The sequence below is a fragment of the Erythrolamprus reginae genome, chromosome 7, assembly GCF_031021105.1.
Source record: "Erythrolamprus reginae isolate rEryReg1 chromosome 7, rEryReg1.hap1, whole genome shotgun sequence".
In the NCBI taxonomy this organism is placed as follows: domain Eukaryota; kingdom Metazoa; phylum Chordata; class Lepidosauria; order Squamata; family Dipsadidae; genus Erythrolamprus; species Erythrolamprus reginae.
In genome coordinates, this window is record NC_091956.1 from 12,149,276 (window position 1) to 12,168,376 (window position 19,101).

General features: G+C 41.9%; 1 protein-coding gene across 1 annotated transcript in view; it reads right to left on the bottom strand.

Annotated features, from left to right (window-relative positions):
* Positions 1 to 215: 215 nt before the first annotated feature.
* The window catches only part of DHX15 (DEAH-box helicase 15), a 64,487-nt gene continuing 45,601 nt past the window's right edge, over positions 216 to 19,101 (bottom strand). Inside the window, 8 exon segments of the mRNA XM_070756956.1 lie at positions 216 to 812; positions 3,805 to 3,974; positions 6,411 to 6,601; positions 7,791 to 7,826; positions 7,829 to 7,912; positions 11,639 to 11,830; positions 15,054 to 15,162; positions 17,751 to 17,900. Of these exon segments, the coding sequence (XP_070613057.1) occupies positions 695 to 812; positions 3,805 to 3,974; positions 6,411 to 6,601; positions 7,791 to 7,826; positions 7,829 to 7,912; positions 11,639 to 11,830; positions 15,054 to 15,162; positions 17,751 to 17,900 (1,050 nt within the window). The 3' untranslated portion in view covers positions 216 to 694.

A 19,101-nucleotide genomic window follows, 5' to 3' on the forward strand; every position in this document is an offset into this window, starting at 1 on the left:
AGGAATCTACCCTTTTTCAAATAATTGTGAAACGATGCCTACAATACAGTCTTGAATATGCATTAATTCACCACGCTGGTCTAATCTTTACCCAACATTATCCAAACATCTGAAAGCATAAGCAGAAATCTTATAGCCAATGCAATTAAGTCATCAGGTTAACTTAGTCCACGGTTACTTCTCAATTAAGGGGGCAGAAACAATAACTGCCAAGATTTTAGTATAAATAGACTTTTATTGAAGTCAGTACACTTCTGTAGTGAAGCTGAAGGTCGCGTCTACATAAGCACGTTGTAACATTTCACAACTTCTAAAAGGAATGTCAACAATTACAACGATCATGCATGCCATGGTCGATAAATCACATTTCAGAAGCATTTTTTTTTCAACCATTTCTAAAGAAATGCTTACAACATTGTTATAGAGAGAGAGAGAAAACTACTTTTAATAAACTGCAAAACATTGATCAGCGTTTGCCCCCGTCGTTATGAGTTACAGAGTGTGAACACAATAAAAAGAGGCATTTCATGTATGAAATCAAAATGGAATATTTACTGTAAAGGAAAAATTAAAAATCTCCAGAATAAAAGGCAAAAAAGAGCACACAACCTGGAACTGAGGAAACGCTGTTTGTCATTTTTTTTTCAGCTGTTCTCTGAGCAAGTTCGAGTCAAAAAAAAAAAAAGGCAAATTATCAGTATTGCGAGTATTCCTTGGACTGGAGTTTGGCGATGATGCGGTCCAGCTGCCTCTTTGCTTCGCACTGTGGGAAGTTACTCATGTCATAATATTGGGGAGCAATTTTCACCAACCTGCCAAAGGAAGGGAAGAGTCTGTTAGGGACACAAAACAGTCAAATGCGATGCAGTCAACAGCAATGTCTTGGCTAGCAATAGCAACCTCTCACAGTAAAAGGTAATCAAGGCAGTTTGGATTCCTCATTATATAGGAAATTAAACTGGGAAGCTGATATTCAAGTGGTAGAAGCTAAACCAAAGGGTAATGATTCATAAAGAACAAAAAACAACAAAATAAATATATAAGAAAAGAGAATAGAGAATAGAATAGAATTCTTTATTGGCCAAGTGTGATTGGACACACAAGGAATTTGTCTGTCTGTCTGTCTGTCTGTCTGTCTGTCTATCCATCCATCCACCCACCCACCCACCCACCCACCCACCCACCCACCCAAGACAGAGAGAAAGAGAGAAAGAAAGCAAGAGAAAGAGAAAGAAAGAGAGAAAGCGAGAGAGAAAGAGAGAGAGAGAAAGAAAGCAAGAGAGAAAGAGGGAAAGAAAGCAAGAGAGAAAGAAAGCAAGAGAGAGAGTGAGCGAGAGAGAAAGAGAACAAGAGAGAGAGAAAGAAAGCAAGGGAGAGAGAAAGAGAGGGAGGGAAGGAGAGAGAGAGAAAGACATAGAGGGAGGTAGGGAGGGAGAGAGAAAGAGAGCAAAAAAGAGAGGAAGGAAGAGAAAGAAAGAGGGATGGAGAGAGAAAGAAAGAGGAAGGAAGGGAGAGAAAGAGGGAGGGAGAGAGAAATAAAGCAAAAGGGAGGAAGAGAGAGAGAATTTTTTGTCCAAACTTTTTTTAGCGCCCCCCCCCCCCCCGTGCTCAATGTGCCCCAGGGTTTCGAAAATGTAAAAAATGTGCCGCGGCTCAAAAAAGGTTGAAAATCACTGTATTAAACAACGACGACGACGAGCCAAGGTGGCGCAGTGGGTAGAGTGTAGTACTGCAGGCCACTAAAGCTGACTGCTAGATCTGCAGGTCAGCGGTTCAAATCTCACCACTGAGTCAAGGTTGATTCAGCCTTCCATCCTTTCGAGGTGGGTAAAATGAAGACCTGGATTGTGGGGGCAATAGGCTGGCTCTGTTAAAAAAGTGCTATTGCTCGCATGTTGTAAGCCAGTGTTTTTCAACCAGTGTGCCGTGGCACACTAGTGTGCCGCGAGACAGGGTCAGGTGTGCCGCGAAGCTCAGAGAGAAAGAAAGCAAGAGAGAGAGAAAGCAAGAGAGAAAGAAAGAAAGAGAGAGAGAAAGCAAGATAAAAAGAAAGCAAGAGAGAGAGAAAAAGAAAGCAAGAGAGAGAAAGAGAAGAAGAGAGAAAGAAAGCAAGAGAGAGAAAAAGAGAACAAGAGAAAGAGAGAGAGCAAGAGAGAGAGGGAAGGAGAGAGAGAGAAAGACATAGAGGGACATAGGGAGGGAAAGAAAGAGAGCAAAAAAGAGAGGAAGGAAGGAAGAGAAAGAAAGGGATGGAGAGAGAGAGAAAGAGGAAGGAAGGGAGAGAAAGAGGGAGAGAGAAAGAAATAGAGCGAAGGGGAGGAAGAGAGAGAGAGAATTTTTTTGTCCAAACTTTTTTTAGCTGCCCCCCCCCTCAATATGCCCCAGGGTTTCGTAAATGTAAAAAATGTGCCTCGACTCAAAAAAGGTTGAAAATCACTGTTGTAAGCCACCCTGAGTCTAAGGAGAAAGGCGGCATTAAAAAATTGAATAAATAATAAAAAAATAATAATAAATAACCTAAAAGCACTCTAAATAAAGGAAGAAAAATCAGACAATATTGGGAAATTGGTAGCCATGAAGGAAAAATGCTCATAAAATCTTTGAGCCATCAGTATGCATGCTCCAAATAACAAAATATGGTATCATCTAAGAAGACAATACATTTTTAGTTATCAACCCTCGTTTTAGACTTCAGCCTAAATTTCTTTTGCTTTTTAAAATCCCATTTCGGTCATCACAAAAGAACCCAAATATTACTGAAAGCAGCAGTGTTGAAAACTTTTGCTATTGATACCAGCTGGGGTTTTAAATTTATTCTCTCTGCTTACGGAGGAACGGAGCCCAATTTCTCTTTAGAGCTATTCAGGCAATGTATCTTCCCCCGGTGGCTTTATTCCACAGCTCCACGTGTTCAAATCAAATTTATGCTTAGGCAAATTTCATTCCTGTTCCAAGCCTCCTAGAGTTTTAAATAGAATGTGGTGCTGGATTTTTTTTTTTAGTGCTTAGAAAACAAACAGGCCAAATGTAGGCACTTCCCTGGTCACAGTCACTCATGCCCTCATCACCTCCAGGCTCGACTACTGTAACGCTCTCTACATGGGGCTACCTTTGAAAAATGTTCGGAAACTTCAGATCGTGCAGAATGCAGCTGCAAGAGCAATCATGGGCTTCCCTAAATATGCCCATGTTACACCAACACTCCGCAGTCTGCATTGGTTGCCGATCAGTTTCCGGTCATAATTCAAAGTGTTGGTTATGACCTATAAAGCCCTTCATGGCACCGGACCAGATTATCTCAGGAACCGCCTTCTGCTGCACGAATCCCAGCGACCAGTTAGGTCCCACAGAGTGGATCTTCTCCGGCTTCTGTCAACTAAACAATGTCGCTTGGCAGGACCCAGGGGAAGAGCCTTCTCTGTGGCGGCCCCGGCCCTCTGGAACCAACTCCTCCCAGAGATTAGAATTGCCCCCACTCTCCTTGCCTTTCGTAAGCTACTTAAAACCCACCTCTGCCGTCTGGCATGGGGGAATTGAGATCCTCTTTCCTCCTAGGCCTTTACAATTCTATGCATGGTATATTTGTGTGTATGTTTAGTTTCTATATTAATGGGTTTTTTAATCGTTTTTTAGTACTAGATTACTATTGTACACTGTTTTATTGTTGCTGTTAGCCGCCCCGAGTCTCCGGAGAGGGGCGGCATACAAATCCAATAAATAAATAAAATAAAATAAATAAACTAGGGATTGAGTTTTAAAAAAATACAACGACAACCACCCAGCTTTGAAGACAAACAGGCTTACCATTCTGGCTTGATGTCTGTACAAGTGCGGATGTAGTTCTTGGTGGTGAGAACAAATTCGTTGTAAAGCACCCATTCCGGTTTGTGATCGAGAACTGTTGAAGGATGCAGCTGCACCACCTGGTTATCCTTCACTGTCAGGTAATGTCCTGTGCGTTCCAAATGGGCCACCTACGAGAAGGAGAGGACAGGTCACTTTCTCAAGCCAAGACACGGCGTTAACAAGTTTAGGCTTCACAAATGATTCCTCTATAAAGCGTGGAATAAATGGTACATCTGGCTGGATGAAAGACAACATACAACTCCATCGTAATCCTTTTACCCTTCACCCAAACAATTATCCCACAAACTTATAAAATAACATTATGAATCCTTGATAAAAGGATGAACAAATTCAAAACAACAAAACTTAAACTCTAACTCAAGTTTAGAAATGGAAAACTTTCATCTATATTGATAGTAAAGATCTTAAAAGCTGTAATCGGGTCAACAGATAAGTTGACACTTTTTACGACATCTGATAAATTAATAGATATGAATTTGTCTCTTCTTTCTTCTTTTTCATTTTTCCTCTTCTTTTTCCTTCCCCCTTTTCTCTTTTCTCTTTCTCTCTCTTTAGCTTTATTTTCTTCTATATATGTAAGCGTGTATTTTGATTTATAACTGTATACTCTAAATTCATACACACTTGTACTAATATTCGCATAGTCCTTTTGCTTTATGTATCCCCTCTCCTATTTATCCTCAATAAAGATTATATTTTCTTTATTTATTTATTTTTAAATGATTCCTCTTGCTTCCTAGAAGTCTCTGGTGGTAGGAAATCTCTCCGCAGGAATGAAAAACCAAGATCTGAGAATGCCATTTTTCCCCCCACTCAAGATGCGCAAGCATCCCTTTTTTATGTCTCTAATCCTCGCTGGACTGCAAGGACTTTCGATTTTACACGGTTTGAATTTAATTCTGGACACGGACAGTTGTTTTCGCTGCAAGGGAATCTCTCCAATCAAAGATCTGATCAGCTCCAGGGCCTTCTCTTGCTTTCTCTTAGGACTCTGTCCAATCAGTTGTGTTGGCAATATATACTGCTCAAAAAAACAAAGGGAACACACAAATAACACATCCTAGATCTAAATGAATGAAATATTTTCATTCAATACTTTGTTCTGTACAAAGTTGAATGTGCACAACAGCAGGCGAAATTCATTATCAATCAGTGTTGCTTCCTAAGTGGACAGTTTGATTTCACAGACGTTTGATTTACTTCAAGTTATATTCTGTTTTTTAAGCATTCCCTTTATTTATTTTTTGAGCAGTGTATAAACCAACAATGTATGTCTGTAGGTTTAACTGTGTTGATGTACGGTAGCTTTAACTGTATGCTATTTCTCATTGGTTGTTGCAGGCTGCTATAAGAGGGAGCTAGAGATCATAGTTTGCTCTCATCTCCAATACACTCTCTCTGATCTGCATTCTCTCTCTGATATTCTATTCTTTGTTGTAGCTAAACTGTGTTTAAGCTTGTATCTTTGTTTACTGCTCACGACACAGACAACTGGTAAGAAGACTTTGTCATCTGATATTCTTTGGACCGCTATTCTGACTATTACGTGTATGACGTTTTATCGGATTCTGCTATCTCTTAAAGTAAACTTTAACTCAAGTTAGTGTATCTGTGTGTGACTGAATAATTATTCACAGCTATTCTCATAAACGTTTCCATGTGCGTTTCCCTGTTAACACTGCTGTACTGTTGAACTGTCACACTTGTTCTGTTCCTGGGCCAATTTGACCCAGACTAAAAAAGATTTATTTTAGCTACTTAAACAAGGGTTACTTTGCGCATAACTTTCCTTTTCTAAAATGTAGATGCCTCCAACCCATCGGCCTCTGGTGATGTGCTGAAGACCTGTGTGATCCCATGGAGCTGGGCAACAAGATTAAATCTATTGAGGTATATTGACTAGGGCACTGATGGCGAATCTTTTATTGCACGCCAAAAGGGTGTAGGTGCGTATGCTATCACCCGCACATGTGACCACACCATTCCCCCCCACGCTGCCCCTGCTCATGCGTAAAATCCCCCTGTCGATACATATGCCTGGGGCGGGGAAAATAATGTACAAACAGGCAAACGGAAATTTGGAAAAATGGTTTGCCCGTTGTGCTGTTTTTTGCACTCTGGGGCTTCAGGGAAGCTTCTCTGAAGCTTGCAGAGGGCGAAACGTCCTGACTAGCCCACGCACGGACGCCAAAGCTGACATATGGCAACATTTTGCGTGCCTTCTGATGTGGCTCCGTGCACCACCTGTGCCATAGGTTCGCCAAACTGGACTAGGGCATGGATGTCAAACTCATGGATGTTTTATGCTTAAGACCTTCCACCGTTTTTGTAGCCCGTCCTTGCACCCGTTCAATTTTATCAATATCTTTTTGTAGGTAGGTCTCCAGAACTGAGCACAGTATTCCAAATGTAAATAAAATAAATTAGCAAGATTAACTTACCTGTAAAGTTAGCATAGGTTTACGCCGTATTTAACAGCAGCAAAAGATTTAAGAAACAGGAAATTACATAGAGCCTTCCTTCCTTCATTTTTAGGGACCTACCTGCATGAAGTAACCGGTAACCAATGCTTTTCGTATATTGATGTAATAGTCCCTGCTTGTGAAGTCTGTGCTTCTACGTGGCAAATTAAACCTGTCCATGATTCGTGACAGCTGTTGGCGTACGTTGTCCGCTGACATCAAGGACCTGTAGTTAATGAAGTTGTCGTAGGACCACTGAACCGATTCATGATCTGCAATGGTTAAAAAAGAAGAAAGAAGCATGAGTCATCTAAAACTGAGCATTTTATACCACAATTAAAAACAAACAATCAGAAAACCAGCCGGATGGCCAAATCAAGTCCACCAATTAAACTCTTGAATGACACTCTTTTTCAATGATATGTTCGTTAGCTGAAGTAGCCTGCCGTGCTGCACTCTAACCACTGCACCACCCCGGCTTCCTTCCTTCCTTCTTTCCTTCCTTCCCTGTCTCTCTTTGTCTCTCTCTTTCTTTCTTTCCAGCTTCATAGTGCTTTTACAGCTTCCTTCCTTCCTTTCTTTCTTTCTTGCAATAGCATTTAGACTTATATACATAGAAACATAGAAGTCTGACGGCAGAAAAAGACCTCATGGTCCATCTAGTCTGCCCTTATACTATTTTCTGTATTTTATCTTAGGATGGATATATGTTTATCCCAGGCATGTTTAAATTCAGTTACTGTGGATTATCTACCACGTCTGCTGGAAGTTTGTTCCAAGGATCTACTACTCTTTCAGTAAAATAATATTTTCTCATGTTGCTTTTGATCTTTCCCCCAACTAACTTCAGATTGTGTCCCCTTGTTCTTGTGTTCACTTTCCTATTAAAAACACTTCCCTCCTGGACCTTATTTAACCCTTTAATATATTTAAATGTTTCGATCATGTCCCCCCCTTTTCCTTCTGTCCTCCAGACTATACAGCTTGAGTTCATTAAGTCTTTCCTGATACGTTTTATGCTTAAGGACCTTCCACTATTCTTGTAGCCCGTCTTTGGACCCGTTCAATTTTGTCAATATCTTTTTGTAGGTGAGGTCTCCAGAACTGAACACAGTATTCCAAATGTGGTCTCACCAGCATTCTATATAGCGGGATCATAATCTCCCTCTTTCTGCTTGTTATACCTCTAGCTATGCAGCCAAGCATCCTACTTGCTTTCCCTACCAATTAGACTGCACTGTCACCCATTTTGAGACTGTCAGAAATCACTACCCCTAAATCCTTTTCTTTTTGAAGTATTTGCTAACACAGAACTGCCAATACAATACTCAGATTGAGGATTCCTTTTCCCCAAGTGCATTATTTTAAATTTGGAAATATACTGCACTCTAGCCACTGCGCTCGCCATCCTCGGCTCTTTTACAGGGCCCCCACCCACCCACCGCCCCGCTAGCTACTCACTCTGTTTGAAAGCGTGGTAGACATTCAGCAACGTCAATGATCTCCGTCTATGTGGGCGAATCTCATCTTGGCCTCGTCTGCGGCTTTCTTGGCTTCCGTGGGGCGGACAAAACACTGTGGGACTAAACAAGGTTGGTATGGGCCCAACACAAACGCCCATATCGATGAGTCACGCATTCACAGACAGAGGTACAAGGCCTAGCTAGGTCAGTTCACAGAGCATAGGGCAGGGCAGGTTGGCCTCCAACTGCATCTTGGGCTGCCTACTACCTTGATTTGGGACCATCACCACCTAACCATCATCTGCAAGACAAGAGGGGGGTTTTCAAAAGCTACAAGACGGCCGGATCGTTTTTTTTGGATTTTTAAGACGTAGCCATCCGGAAATTAAAAATTAAAAGGAATTTTTTTTTTAAAAAGCAAAGTGTCTATCCTGAAGGCCATCGACCTCGAAGAGTGGCGGTGACCATGGCAAGGGACCAAATGCTGATAGCTCTGCTGTACGCTGTGGAGACCAAGCGTCCCCCACGCAGAAATAATCCATGGGTCAAAGGCAACCTGGCGGGGAGGGAAAGGGGGGCGTTCGAGAGAACGAGCCTCTTACAAATGGCTTAAGGCTCTGGCTTAAGCCAGCAACATGCATTGCTATCAGCACTGGGGGGGGGGGGGGGAGAGAGACAGAAGCATGGGTGGACAAGAGGTGGGTAGCCTGGTGGCCCAGGGCTAGGAACACAGCGGCAGTGGTGGAAGGTAGACACCCGACAATTTTATCAGAATGTGTTTGTTGGAACCAAGACGAGGCTCAATTGGTTTACACAGAGCCTTATCTCATTTGGAAGGCACATGGACCATGCTTCCATTTGAGCAGGTCAACATCCCATAAAGCAGTTCGTTCAAAACTTTGAGGAGTCTCGTTTCCTTTCCTCCTTTTTCTCTTTTTAAAATGACTTTTACATAGGAAAAAGTTTCAGTAGAGATCCTGTGAAATTTCCCCACCGGTTATTTATATAGGAGTTTAAATAACAATTAATCGTTCCTGGTAGGAGGAGAGGTTTAAAAAAAAACCCCAAAACACTATTCCCCAAAATCAGAGGTAGGCCAAGTTGGCTATGTGGTTTTCAACTCCCAGAATCCCTGAGCTGCTCAGGGAATTCTGGGAGTTGAAGTCCACAAGTCATACAAGAGCCAACTTGACCTACCCCTGCCCCAAATGACATTTTGATCTCAACCCGAACCCAAATTCAAACATTTCTACTGAAAATGTTAAATAATCATTTGCACAATTTATAGGTTGGTCTTTTAGGAACGCTGGGGAAAGGCTGAAAAATAAGTACAGAAACTGAAGACTTGTGAACGACTTGCCAATATGCAACAGCAATATTGCAAAAAAAGGCCTACTGCTTGTAGCACTTAAAAAAAAAAAAAGAACTGGATGTGTCAAGAGAAACATTTCTGCAAAAAATACCACTGAAATCAAACATCCAGGAACTGAAAACATGTGAAATTGTGTGGAATTAAGGCTATCGGAAACCATCAATATTGAAGCACAAAAACTACCTGAAGTACATCAATAGTCACGTTTATTTTTGTTTGTTATATGCATTTGTAAATAAAAATTTTCAATATTTTTTTATTAAAAAGATAGTTACGTTTATTTATACTGCAAACTGAATAATGAAGAGCAGTATTAATTTGTTGCCACCATTTAGTGGAAGCTTTTAAGTTTAGGGGATGGAAATGAGATCATTTCAATTTAGAGTTTTGGTTAGCAAATTACTGCTTCTCCTTCACTTTTTTAAATCTCCTTCTATTGTTTAGGCCTAAGAGTGTTTCAAAAATTGCCACCTCAACTCTTCCCACAGTGAAGGTCTCAATTTAACGGATTACTTCTGGGAAGATGGTTGAGTTTTAACATCTACATAGTTTCGGCTGATGATATAAATGCATAATTTATGACGGGATGAATGTAGATGATTGTTTCTTTTTTTAAAATTGGTGTTCTAGATTCATTTTAAATCTAGTTTTCTAATGTTTTTCTTTGTATTTTGTATTTATCTGTGTTGTGAGCCACCCTGAGTTTACGGAAAAGGGCGGCATAGAAAATCTAAATATTAAAATAAAATAAATAAATTCCGAACCTGTTAAGATGGCTCTCATATCTTTTTTGGTTCGGTTTGATTGTGTTTACTGGTGTGTGTGTGTTTGGAGGACAGGGGCAGAAATCAGTGACACTTTCTCGAAACAAGTGCAGAGACAACTGTTCCTCCTTCGGTCAAGGACAGTGATTTTATAAAATTTTATTTTCCACCGTGTGTATTATAGGCTACATCCCTAGTTTGAAGAACCATAAATTCATCATCTGTACGTTGCGTGTGTATATTTTAAGTCAAAATACTCACAATATGGAATTAAGAGCAGCGGTAGGCTGCTCCTGGTTCGGCGAACCGTCGGGGGTGGCGGGAGGCCCCGCCCACACCCACCTGGGACGCTTCCGTGAATGTGCACAAGCGCCGCGCGCCTGAGTGCGAACCGATAGCAAACGGGATTTCGAACCCGCTACTGAATTAAGAGGGAATAACCCGTTAGCCCCTTCGTTTTAAGGATTCAGTTCCTGTTGAGTGGGACTGCGTGAAAAGGCAGGTATCCACCTACCACCACCTCCGCAAATAAGGCGACAATTTACTCAAGACAGTGATTAGATTCTGCCCTGCCCATCTGCTCTGAGTCTGAAGTGTCAAAATTCGGCAATAAACATTGTAGTTAGTTTTTAGAGGAGGGGAAGGAAAAAAAGGAAGAATACCCACAATAGCGGGATCGCTTGTCTCACCAAAAAAGCCCCAACCTTTACCTTATGCTGTGCCACGAAGGTGCATATTTTGAGAGCCCGCCCCTCAAAAATAGATCCTTAATTGGTAATATCCCCATTGCCCCACACAAATATTTAAATGATATTCAATTAGAAAAGGAGGCTTTAAGCACATTGTTTCTTTCCTTGATATTCCTGGCATTGAAATCTGGTTTTTTTTTCCAGGAAAGGACAATTAAAAGGTTTAGGCCAGGACCCAAAGAACCACACTTTTAATTCTTTGTTATCAACAGGTCTTTAGGGCTTGGATATCTCAAACAGCAGCTTCCTTGGGAACCCAGCTTTCAAAGCAGTGCACGGCACATAGATTCTTTTAATATATGTATTTTTTTAAAAATTAAAATTTACATGGCCAGGCTCTAGAAACAGCCTGGGCACTGCTAGCTAGGAAAAATTCATTCGTGACAACCAAAAACTGTGGTTTAAACCAATTCCTCCCCATACACACAATTGTATTAGCTTCTTTTGCAAAAAGAAAAATATAGTACCGTGCTAATAATATTAAAGCTACCATCTTTCGTTCCAACATTCCCTTTAAACAATGAATTTTTTCCCCTCCAACTTTGTGTAACTAGTGGTGAAGCAGGCAAATTTACAGGACCAGGAAACAAAAGCCAGTACTTATTACTGCTATTTGCTCACTTTCATATAACAAGAAACGGGCTTTAGAACTAAGGAATGAGAAGTGTTTTTCCTACGATTTTTGCAATCCTTAAAACGGGTAAAAAGAATTATTTTTCTGGACATGAGACGATTTAGGTTCTCCTTTTTCACACACACAATGACTTCTGTAGCTTCAACGTTGATTTAACACATTTTTTTACTCCACTGTGAAGCCTACTACAGAGTACGTCTGATCGGCACAAATCAAGCTTTTTTATATATATATAAAAGACCGTAAGTAGTCCTGTTGCAGAAATATTACAAGCTTCCCCTAATTGGAGAGCTGGGTTTTGATTGGCATCTCTGTCCCTGCTATTACCTGACAACATGGCAGTAATAGATAGAATCTCATTAGAACAGTTGTAGTCGCAACTTGCAATAACCATTTTAGCCAGCTGCGGGTCAAGGGGAAACTCCGCCATCATGGAGCCCAGTTCAGTCAAATCTCCGTCATCGTTTAAAGCGGCTAAATAGTTCAGAAGCTCTAAGGCTCTCATCAAGGTTTCTGGAGCTGCAAAACACACAATATAGAAATATAGAAGATTGGTGGCAGAAAAAGACCTCCTGGTCCACCTAGTCTGCCCTTATATTACTTAGTTTAGTTTAGTTTAGTTTATTTAGATTTGTATGCCGCCCCTCTCCGAAGACTCGGGGCGGCTAACAACAATAAAAAACAATGTAACAAATCTAATATTAAAAAGTAATCTAAAAAAAACCCAATTTAAGAAACCAATCATACCAAAAAGATACCGTGTACTGTATAAATTCTATAAGCCTAGGGGGAAGGGAGAAAAATTTTTCAATTCCCCCATGCCTGAAAACAGAGGTGGGTTTTAAGGAGCTTGCGAAAGGCAAGGAGGGTGGGGGCAACTCTGATATCTGGGGGGAGCTGGTTCCAGAGGGTCGGGGCCGCCACAGAGAAGGCTCTTCTCCTGGGTCCCGCCAAATGACATTGTTTAGTCGACGGGACCCGGAGAAGGCCAACTCTGTGGGACCTAACTGGTCGCTGGGATTCATGCGGCAGGAGGCGGTCCCGGAGATGCTTCCTGTATTTTATCTTAGGATGGATCTATGTTTATCCCAGGGATGTTTAAATTCAGTTACTGGGGATTTACCAACCATGTATGCTGGAAGTTTGTTCCAAGCATCTACTACTCTTTCAGTCAAATAATATTTTCTCATGTTGCTTCTGATCTTTCCCCCCAACTAACCTCAGATTGTGCCCCCTTGTTCTTGGGTTCACTTTCCTATTGAAAACACTTCCCTCCTGAACTTTATTTAACCCTTTCACATATTTAAATGTTTCGATCATGTCCCCCCTTTCCCTTCTGTCCTCCAGACTATACAGATTGAGTTCAAGAAGTCTTTCCTGATCAGTTTGATGCTTAAGACCTTCCACCATTTTTGTAGGCCGTCTTTGGATCCGTTCAATTTGATCAATATCTTTTTGTAGGTGAGGTCTCCGGAACTGGACACAGTATTCCAAATGTGGCCACACTAGCGCTCTACCCAGCGGGATCACAATCACCCTCTTGTTGCTGAATTCCTTTGCCTCTGGGCCTACCCCAAACTTTACTCCATGTGTAGCCCCGTTAAAGAGTTTCAATTTCTCCCTATGGGCAGGAAAATAAAATCATCTCGCACAACTACCTGGATGAATTTTTGGCAGTGGGAGAGAAGAGGTCAATTCTGAAAGTTTGTCTGGGCAACTAAAACACACAAATTGACATTTTTTTAAAAAAAGGAAAAAAGCAAGAAGCTTGAGAGTAAAAAAAAACCCTGGTTAATGGTCTATAAAGTTTGGCAATTTAACAGAAAACCATGTCAAAAGACTTGGACAGACGCCTACATTTTCTTTTAGTTTTTCCCCCCCTTCCAGGCATATTTTTTCACCCATAGTACAGTAAATCTGTTGTAAACCAATAGATTTATTCAACGTGCTTGAAAATTTACTGCCAAAAAAAAAATCCCTGTAGTTTTAGAACTCTGACCTTAATCAATTTTCCTGGCTACAGATAAAGCAACTGAGCAAAAGATGTTTAAAAAGCACAATTGGCACAGAACGGATTAAGATAAACCTGGTTTGCCTCAATATATAATCCAGGCTTGTCCTCCCCACCACTCTCAGATGGATTTTGACAGTCTACCCAGATTTCCCCAAATTTCTGGTCACAAGCCATTATAATGGCTATTAAGGCTGCTAGAAAAAAAGGTAAAATATTGTATGAGTAAGATTTAATGTCTTACTCATTTAATGAATAAGATTTAAAGATTTCCACAGACAGAGAGTCGTCAGAAAGACTCATCAATACAACTTAGCATTTGAAAACTAGTTCTTTTTGGATCTAACATTTTCCCAGCAGTTTCAGATTCCAGGAACAAAAATTAAAAAGAAAACCAACTGGACAGTCTTATGACCCATACTGGTTCTGGTTGATGACCCACTGAAGTTATTTCATATGACATACATTGCTACTATTAAAGGCATTGAGCAGTTGCTACAAGAATAGAATAGAATAGAATAGAATAGAATTCTTTATTGGCCAAGTATGATTGGACACACAAGGAATTTGTCTTTGGTACAGATGCTCTCAGTGTACATAAAAGAAAATAAAGATTTGTCAAGAATCATGTGATGCAACACTTAATGATTGTCATAGGGGTCAAATAAGCAACCAGGAAACAATATTAATAAAAATATTAAGGATTTATTTATTTATTTATTTATTATTATTTAGATTTGTATGCCGCCCCTCTCTGCAGACTCGGATACAAGCAACAAGCTTAGAACTACGACGCCTAAAACACGATCTAAGTATTGCCCACAAAATCATATGCTGCAACGTCCTGCCTGTCAAGGACTACTTCAGCTTCAACCGCAACAACACAAGAGCACGCAACAAATTCAAACTTAATATTAATCGCTCCAAGCTTGACTGTAAAAAATATGACTTTAGCAATCGAGTTGTCGAAGCGTGGAACTCATTACCGAACTCAGTAGTGTCAACCCCTAACCCCCAACATTTCTCCCTTAGACTATCCACGATTGACCTCTCCAGGTTCCTAAGAGGTCAGTAAGGGGCGTACATAAGTGCACTAGCCTGGCTTTTGTCCCCTGTCCAATTGTCTCTCCTTATCCCATATGTCATATATCTTTTCTTCCTTTTATATATCTTCTCCTCTACTTTTATATCTTTTCTTTATATATAATACTTCATGTCTATCCTCTTCAATATGTATTGTGTATTGGACTAACTAACTAACTAAATAAATAAATACATAAATAAATAAAAATAAAATAGTTATAGTCATACAGTCCTCCCACTTACTGCTTAATTCTTGACAAATATATCTTTTCTTTTATGTAAACTGAGAGCATCTGCACCCAAGACAAATTCCTTGTGTGTCCAACCACACTTGGCCAATATAGAATTCTATCCTATTCTTTACTTATAGCAACTGCTCAATGCGTTCAACATGCTTTGCTATCAAAGAGCTCTCCATACAAGTATATAGCAGATAAGGTTATTTTTAAATAATGAAATATTTTTAAAAAAGATTTTTGGCACTGACTGGTGGCCTTTTTTTTATACTACAAAGAATTTGGTTGTGTCTACATTCGAGGAACACGCATTTATTGAACTCATGATATAAAAAGGAAAAATGTTTCTTGCTAACGATAATGCTAACGCTTGTTTCCTCAAATGTAACTTTAGAGATTCTTAAAAATATACCTGGTGGGTCCATAAAATCGAAGTGAACTAAATCATCTATGCCAAGTTTCTTCAGCTGTAAGACCACAGAACCCAAGTTGGACCTCAAAATCTCAGGGTAGGTATTGTCCTGAAAACAAATATAATAGAAGAACTGAATTCAGTTTCTGCTTTGGTATTTTTTTTAATTAAAAAGTACAGGTCTAATAGGAAGCAGTTAACCCAAATGGAATTGTAAAAGACTGTTTCATGCTTAACAGTAGCTATTTCCTGAAAACTGCTACCGGGTTGCATAACAGTAGCAGCCATTTTTAATGGAAACATGTTTATATCAACCATTGTTCCGCATTCGGAAATTCTGAACTAAGAGTGAAAGCAAAGCATCACCATTTTAAAAAAATGGGGTGAAAGCAAGTACAGTGGTACCTCATCATACGAACTTAATTGGTTCCAGGAGGAGGTTCATAAGGTGAAAAGTTTGTAAGATGAAACAATGTTTCCCATAGGAATCAATGTAAAAGCAAATAATGCGTGCAAATCCTTCAGGAAAATCCCAAACTTTAGAAGGGAGGCGAACAGAGGGCAGGGAGGAGCAGCTAAAGGGGGCGGGTGGAAGAAGCAAGGCTAGGCTAAAGGGTGAGTGGGAAGGAAGAAAGGCAAGGGGGGCGCCCCTCCCTTTTCTTTCTTCCAAAGACACCGTTTCAGTTCCTTTGCAAGCACGTTGTTCTCTGCAAAATCTTTCTCCCCCCCCAAGCTGCCCCTCCCTCCTCCCTTTTCTTTCTTAAAAAGACACCCTTTCAGTTCCTTTGCAAGCACATTGTTCTCTGCAAAGTTTTTCCTCCCCCAAGCTGCCCCTCCCTCCTCCCTTTTCTTTCTTAAAAAGACACCCTTTCAGTTCCTTTGCAAGCACATTGTTCTCTGCAAAATGTTTCCTACTCCAAGCAGCCCCTCCCTTTTCTTTTTTCAAAAAAGGGGGGGGGGAAGAAACCCCTTCATCCCAGCAGCAGCTGCTTGGGTTCATAAGGTGAAAATAGTTCGGAAGAAGAGGCAAAAAAATCTTAAACACCGGGTTCGTATCTTGAAAGGTTTCGTTAGAAGAGGCGTTCGTAAGATGAGGTACCACTGTACATTTTTTTAAAAACGGGGTGAAAGCAAGTACATATTTTTTAATATACCAGAGAAGCTAACATGATGCATGAATAAGAATACAGTGGTACCTCAAGATACGAACCCCTTGTCTTACGAACAACTCGTGATACAAACCCGGGGTTCAGAAAAATGTTGCCTCTTCTTACGAACTTTTTTCGAGTTACGAACCGGCGTTCGGAGACAGCTGGGAAGCCGCTCGGCTGTTTTAAAAGGTGACAGCCGGGCGGCGGGGCTTCCCAGAAGCCTCCCGAACGCCAGTTCGTAACTCGAAAAAAGTTCGTAAGAAGAGGCAACATTTTTCTGAACCCCGGGTTCGGTTTGGGAGGTTGCTAGGAAGCCCCGCCGCCCGGCTGTCACCTTTTAAAACAGCTGCGCGGCTTCCCAGCTGTCTCCCGAAGCCAAACGCGGAAGTTCGGGTTTGGCGTTTGGCTTGCCGCCCCTCTCCGTAGACTCGTAGTTGAAATCCACAAGTCTGAAAGTTGCCAAGTTTGAGGAGCCCTGCTCTAGCTGGTCACAAATGCATTGTGTGGCAAAACCTCTCTCTGCACGGATTGCTTTTGTGTTGTATTTCCATTATGAGCGGCTTGAGTTTTCCTTGGTGAAAAACGTATACAGTGGTACCTCTACCTAAGAATGCCTGAACAGTACTTAAGAACTTTTCTAGATAAGAACCGGGTGTTCCAAGATTTTTTGGCCTCTTCTCAAGAACCATTTTCCACTTACAAACCTGAGCCTCCGAAACTGTAACCGGAAAAGGCAAGGAGACGCCTCCATGGAGCCTCTCTAGGAATCTCCTGGGAGGAAACAGGGCCGGAAAAGGTGGGGAGAAGCTTTCATGGGGCCTCTCTAGGAATCTCCTGGGAGGAAACAGACCCGGAAAAGGCGGGGAGAAACCTCCGTGGGGCCTCTCTAGGAATCTCCTTGAGGGGAAACAAGGCCTGAAAAGGTGGGGAGAAGCCTTCGTGGGGTCTCTCTAGGAATCTCCTGGGAGGAAACAGACCCGGAAAAGGTGGGGAGAAGCCTCCGTGGGGCCTCTCTAGGTATCTCCTGGGAGGAAACAGGGCCAGAAAAGGTGGGGAGAAGCCTCCGTGGGGCCTCTCTAGGAATCTCCTGGAGGGGAAACAGGGCTGGAAAAGGTGGGGAGAAGCCTCTGTGGGGCCTCTCTAGGAATCTCCTGGGAGGAAAGAGGGCCTCCACCCTCCCTGTGGTTTCCCAAATAGCACGCATTAATTGCTTTTGCATTGATTCCTATGAGAAAAATTGCTTCTTCTTACAAACTTTTCTACTTAAGAACTTGGTCACAGAATGAATTAAGTTCGTAAGTAGAGGTACCACTGTACTTCACACTCATAATATGCAAACGGGTTAGAATTGTAACCTTTGAACATTCTGTGACTTCTCCTTTGCTTCCAATATCTACTATTTTCCCAATAAATGTATGTATTTTATTCAGAAGCGAGACTTTTTAAGAAAAATAAAATTCAGCGATTACCTATATTTCAACAGACCCAAATTCAGTTGCTCAAAATCACTTACGATCCAAAGCTAACGAACAGCCGTTTTACAAACCTGCATCTCCGTTTTGTACGCCTTCTCTGTGTATAGCCGGAAACATTTCCCGGGCCGAGTACGACCTGCGCGTCCAGCTCTCTGCTGAGCGGAAGCTTTACTGATCGCGGTCACCAACAGAGATTCCACCCTGATTCGTGGATTGTAGACCTATTGGGCGCAGAAGAGTCGAATTTAAATAACAAATAATAAAATTGAGGATTTCAATCTTGTTCAGTGATACAGCCTCGATGGTGCAATGGTTAGAGTGCAGTACTGCAAACTTCTCATCTTAAATGGGAAGGTAGGTGGATGAATAGAGTAGAGTAGAGTAGAACAGAACTCTTTATTGGCCAAGTGTGATTGGACATACAAGGAATTTGTTTTTGGTGCAGATGTTCTCAGTGTACATAAAAGATACTTTTGTCTAAAATCATAAGGTACAACACTTAATGATTGTCATAGGGTACAAATAAGTAACCAGGAAAAAATATTGATATCAGTAAGGATACGAGCAATAGGTTACAATCATACAGCTCTCTACATGGGGCTACCTTTGAAGAGTGTTCGGAAACTTCAAATAGTCCAAAATGTAGCCACGCAAGCGGTTATGGGCCTTCCAAGGCATGTCTATATTTCTCCAGCACTCCATGGACTGCATTGGCTGCTGATTAGTTTCCGGACACAGTTCAAAGTGTTGGTTATGATCTACAAAGCCCTACATGGAATCAGGCCAGATTACCTCCGAGACTGCCTTCTGCCGCACGAATCCAAGCGCCCGATCGGGCCCCCCAGAGTAGGCCTCCTCAGGGTCCCGTCAACCAGACAATGTCGTTTGGCGGGACCTAGAGGAAGAGCTTTCTCTGTGGGGGGCCCATCCCTCTGGAATAATCTCACCCTGGAGATTCGCACTGCCCCCACCGTCCTGGCCTTCCATAAATGTTTAAAGACCTACAGTGATCCCTCGAGTATCGCGAGGGTTACGTTCCAAGACCCCTCGCGATACTCGATTTTTCGCAATATAGTGGTGCGGAAGTAAAAACACCATCTGCGCATGCGCGCCCTTTTTTCCATGGCCGCGCATGCGCAGATGGTGTTTTTACTTCCGCACCTGGGAAGACCCAGGGAAGGTTCCTTCCGCTGCCCAGCAGCTGATCTGCTCAGCAGCGCCGCAGCAGCGAGGAGCCGAAGATCCGGGTTTCCCCGCCGCCCACGCAAAGGGGAAACCCCGATCTTCGGCTTCTCACTGCTGCCGCGCCCGCCGCTTGTCCGCCCGCCGCTTGTCTGCCGCCCGCCTGCCCGCCGCTTGTCCGCCCGCCGCTTGTCCGTCGCCTGCCTGCCCGCCGCTTGCCTGCCTGCAGCAGCAGCGAGC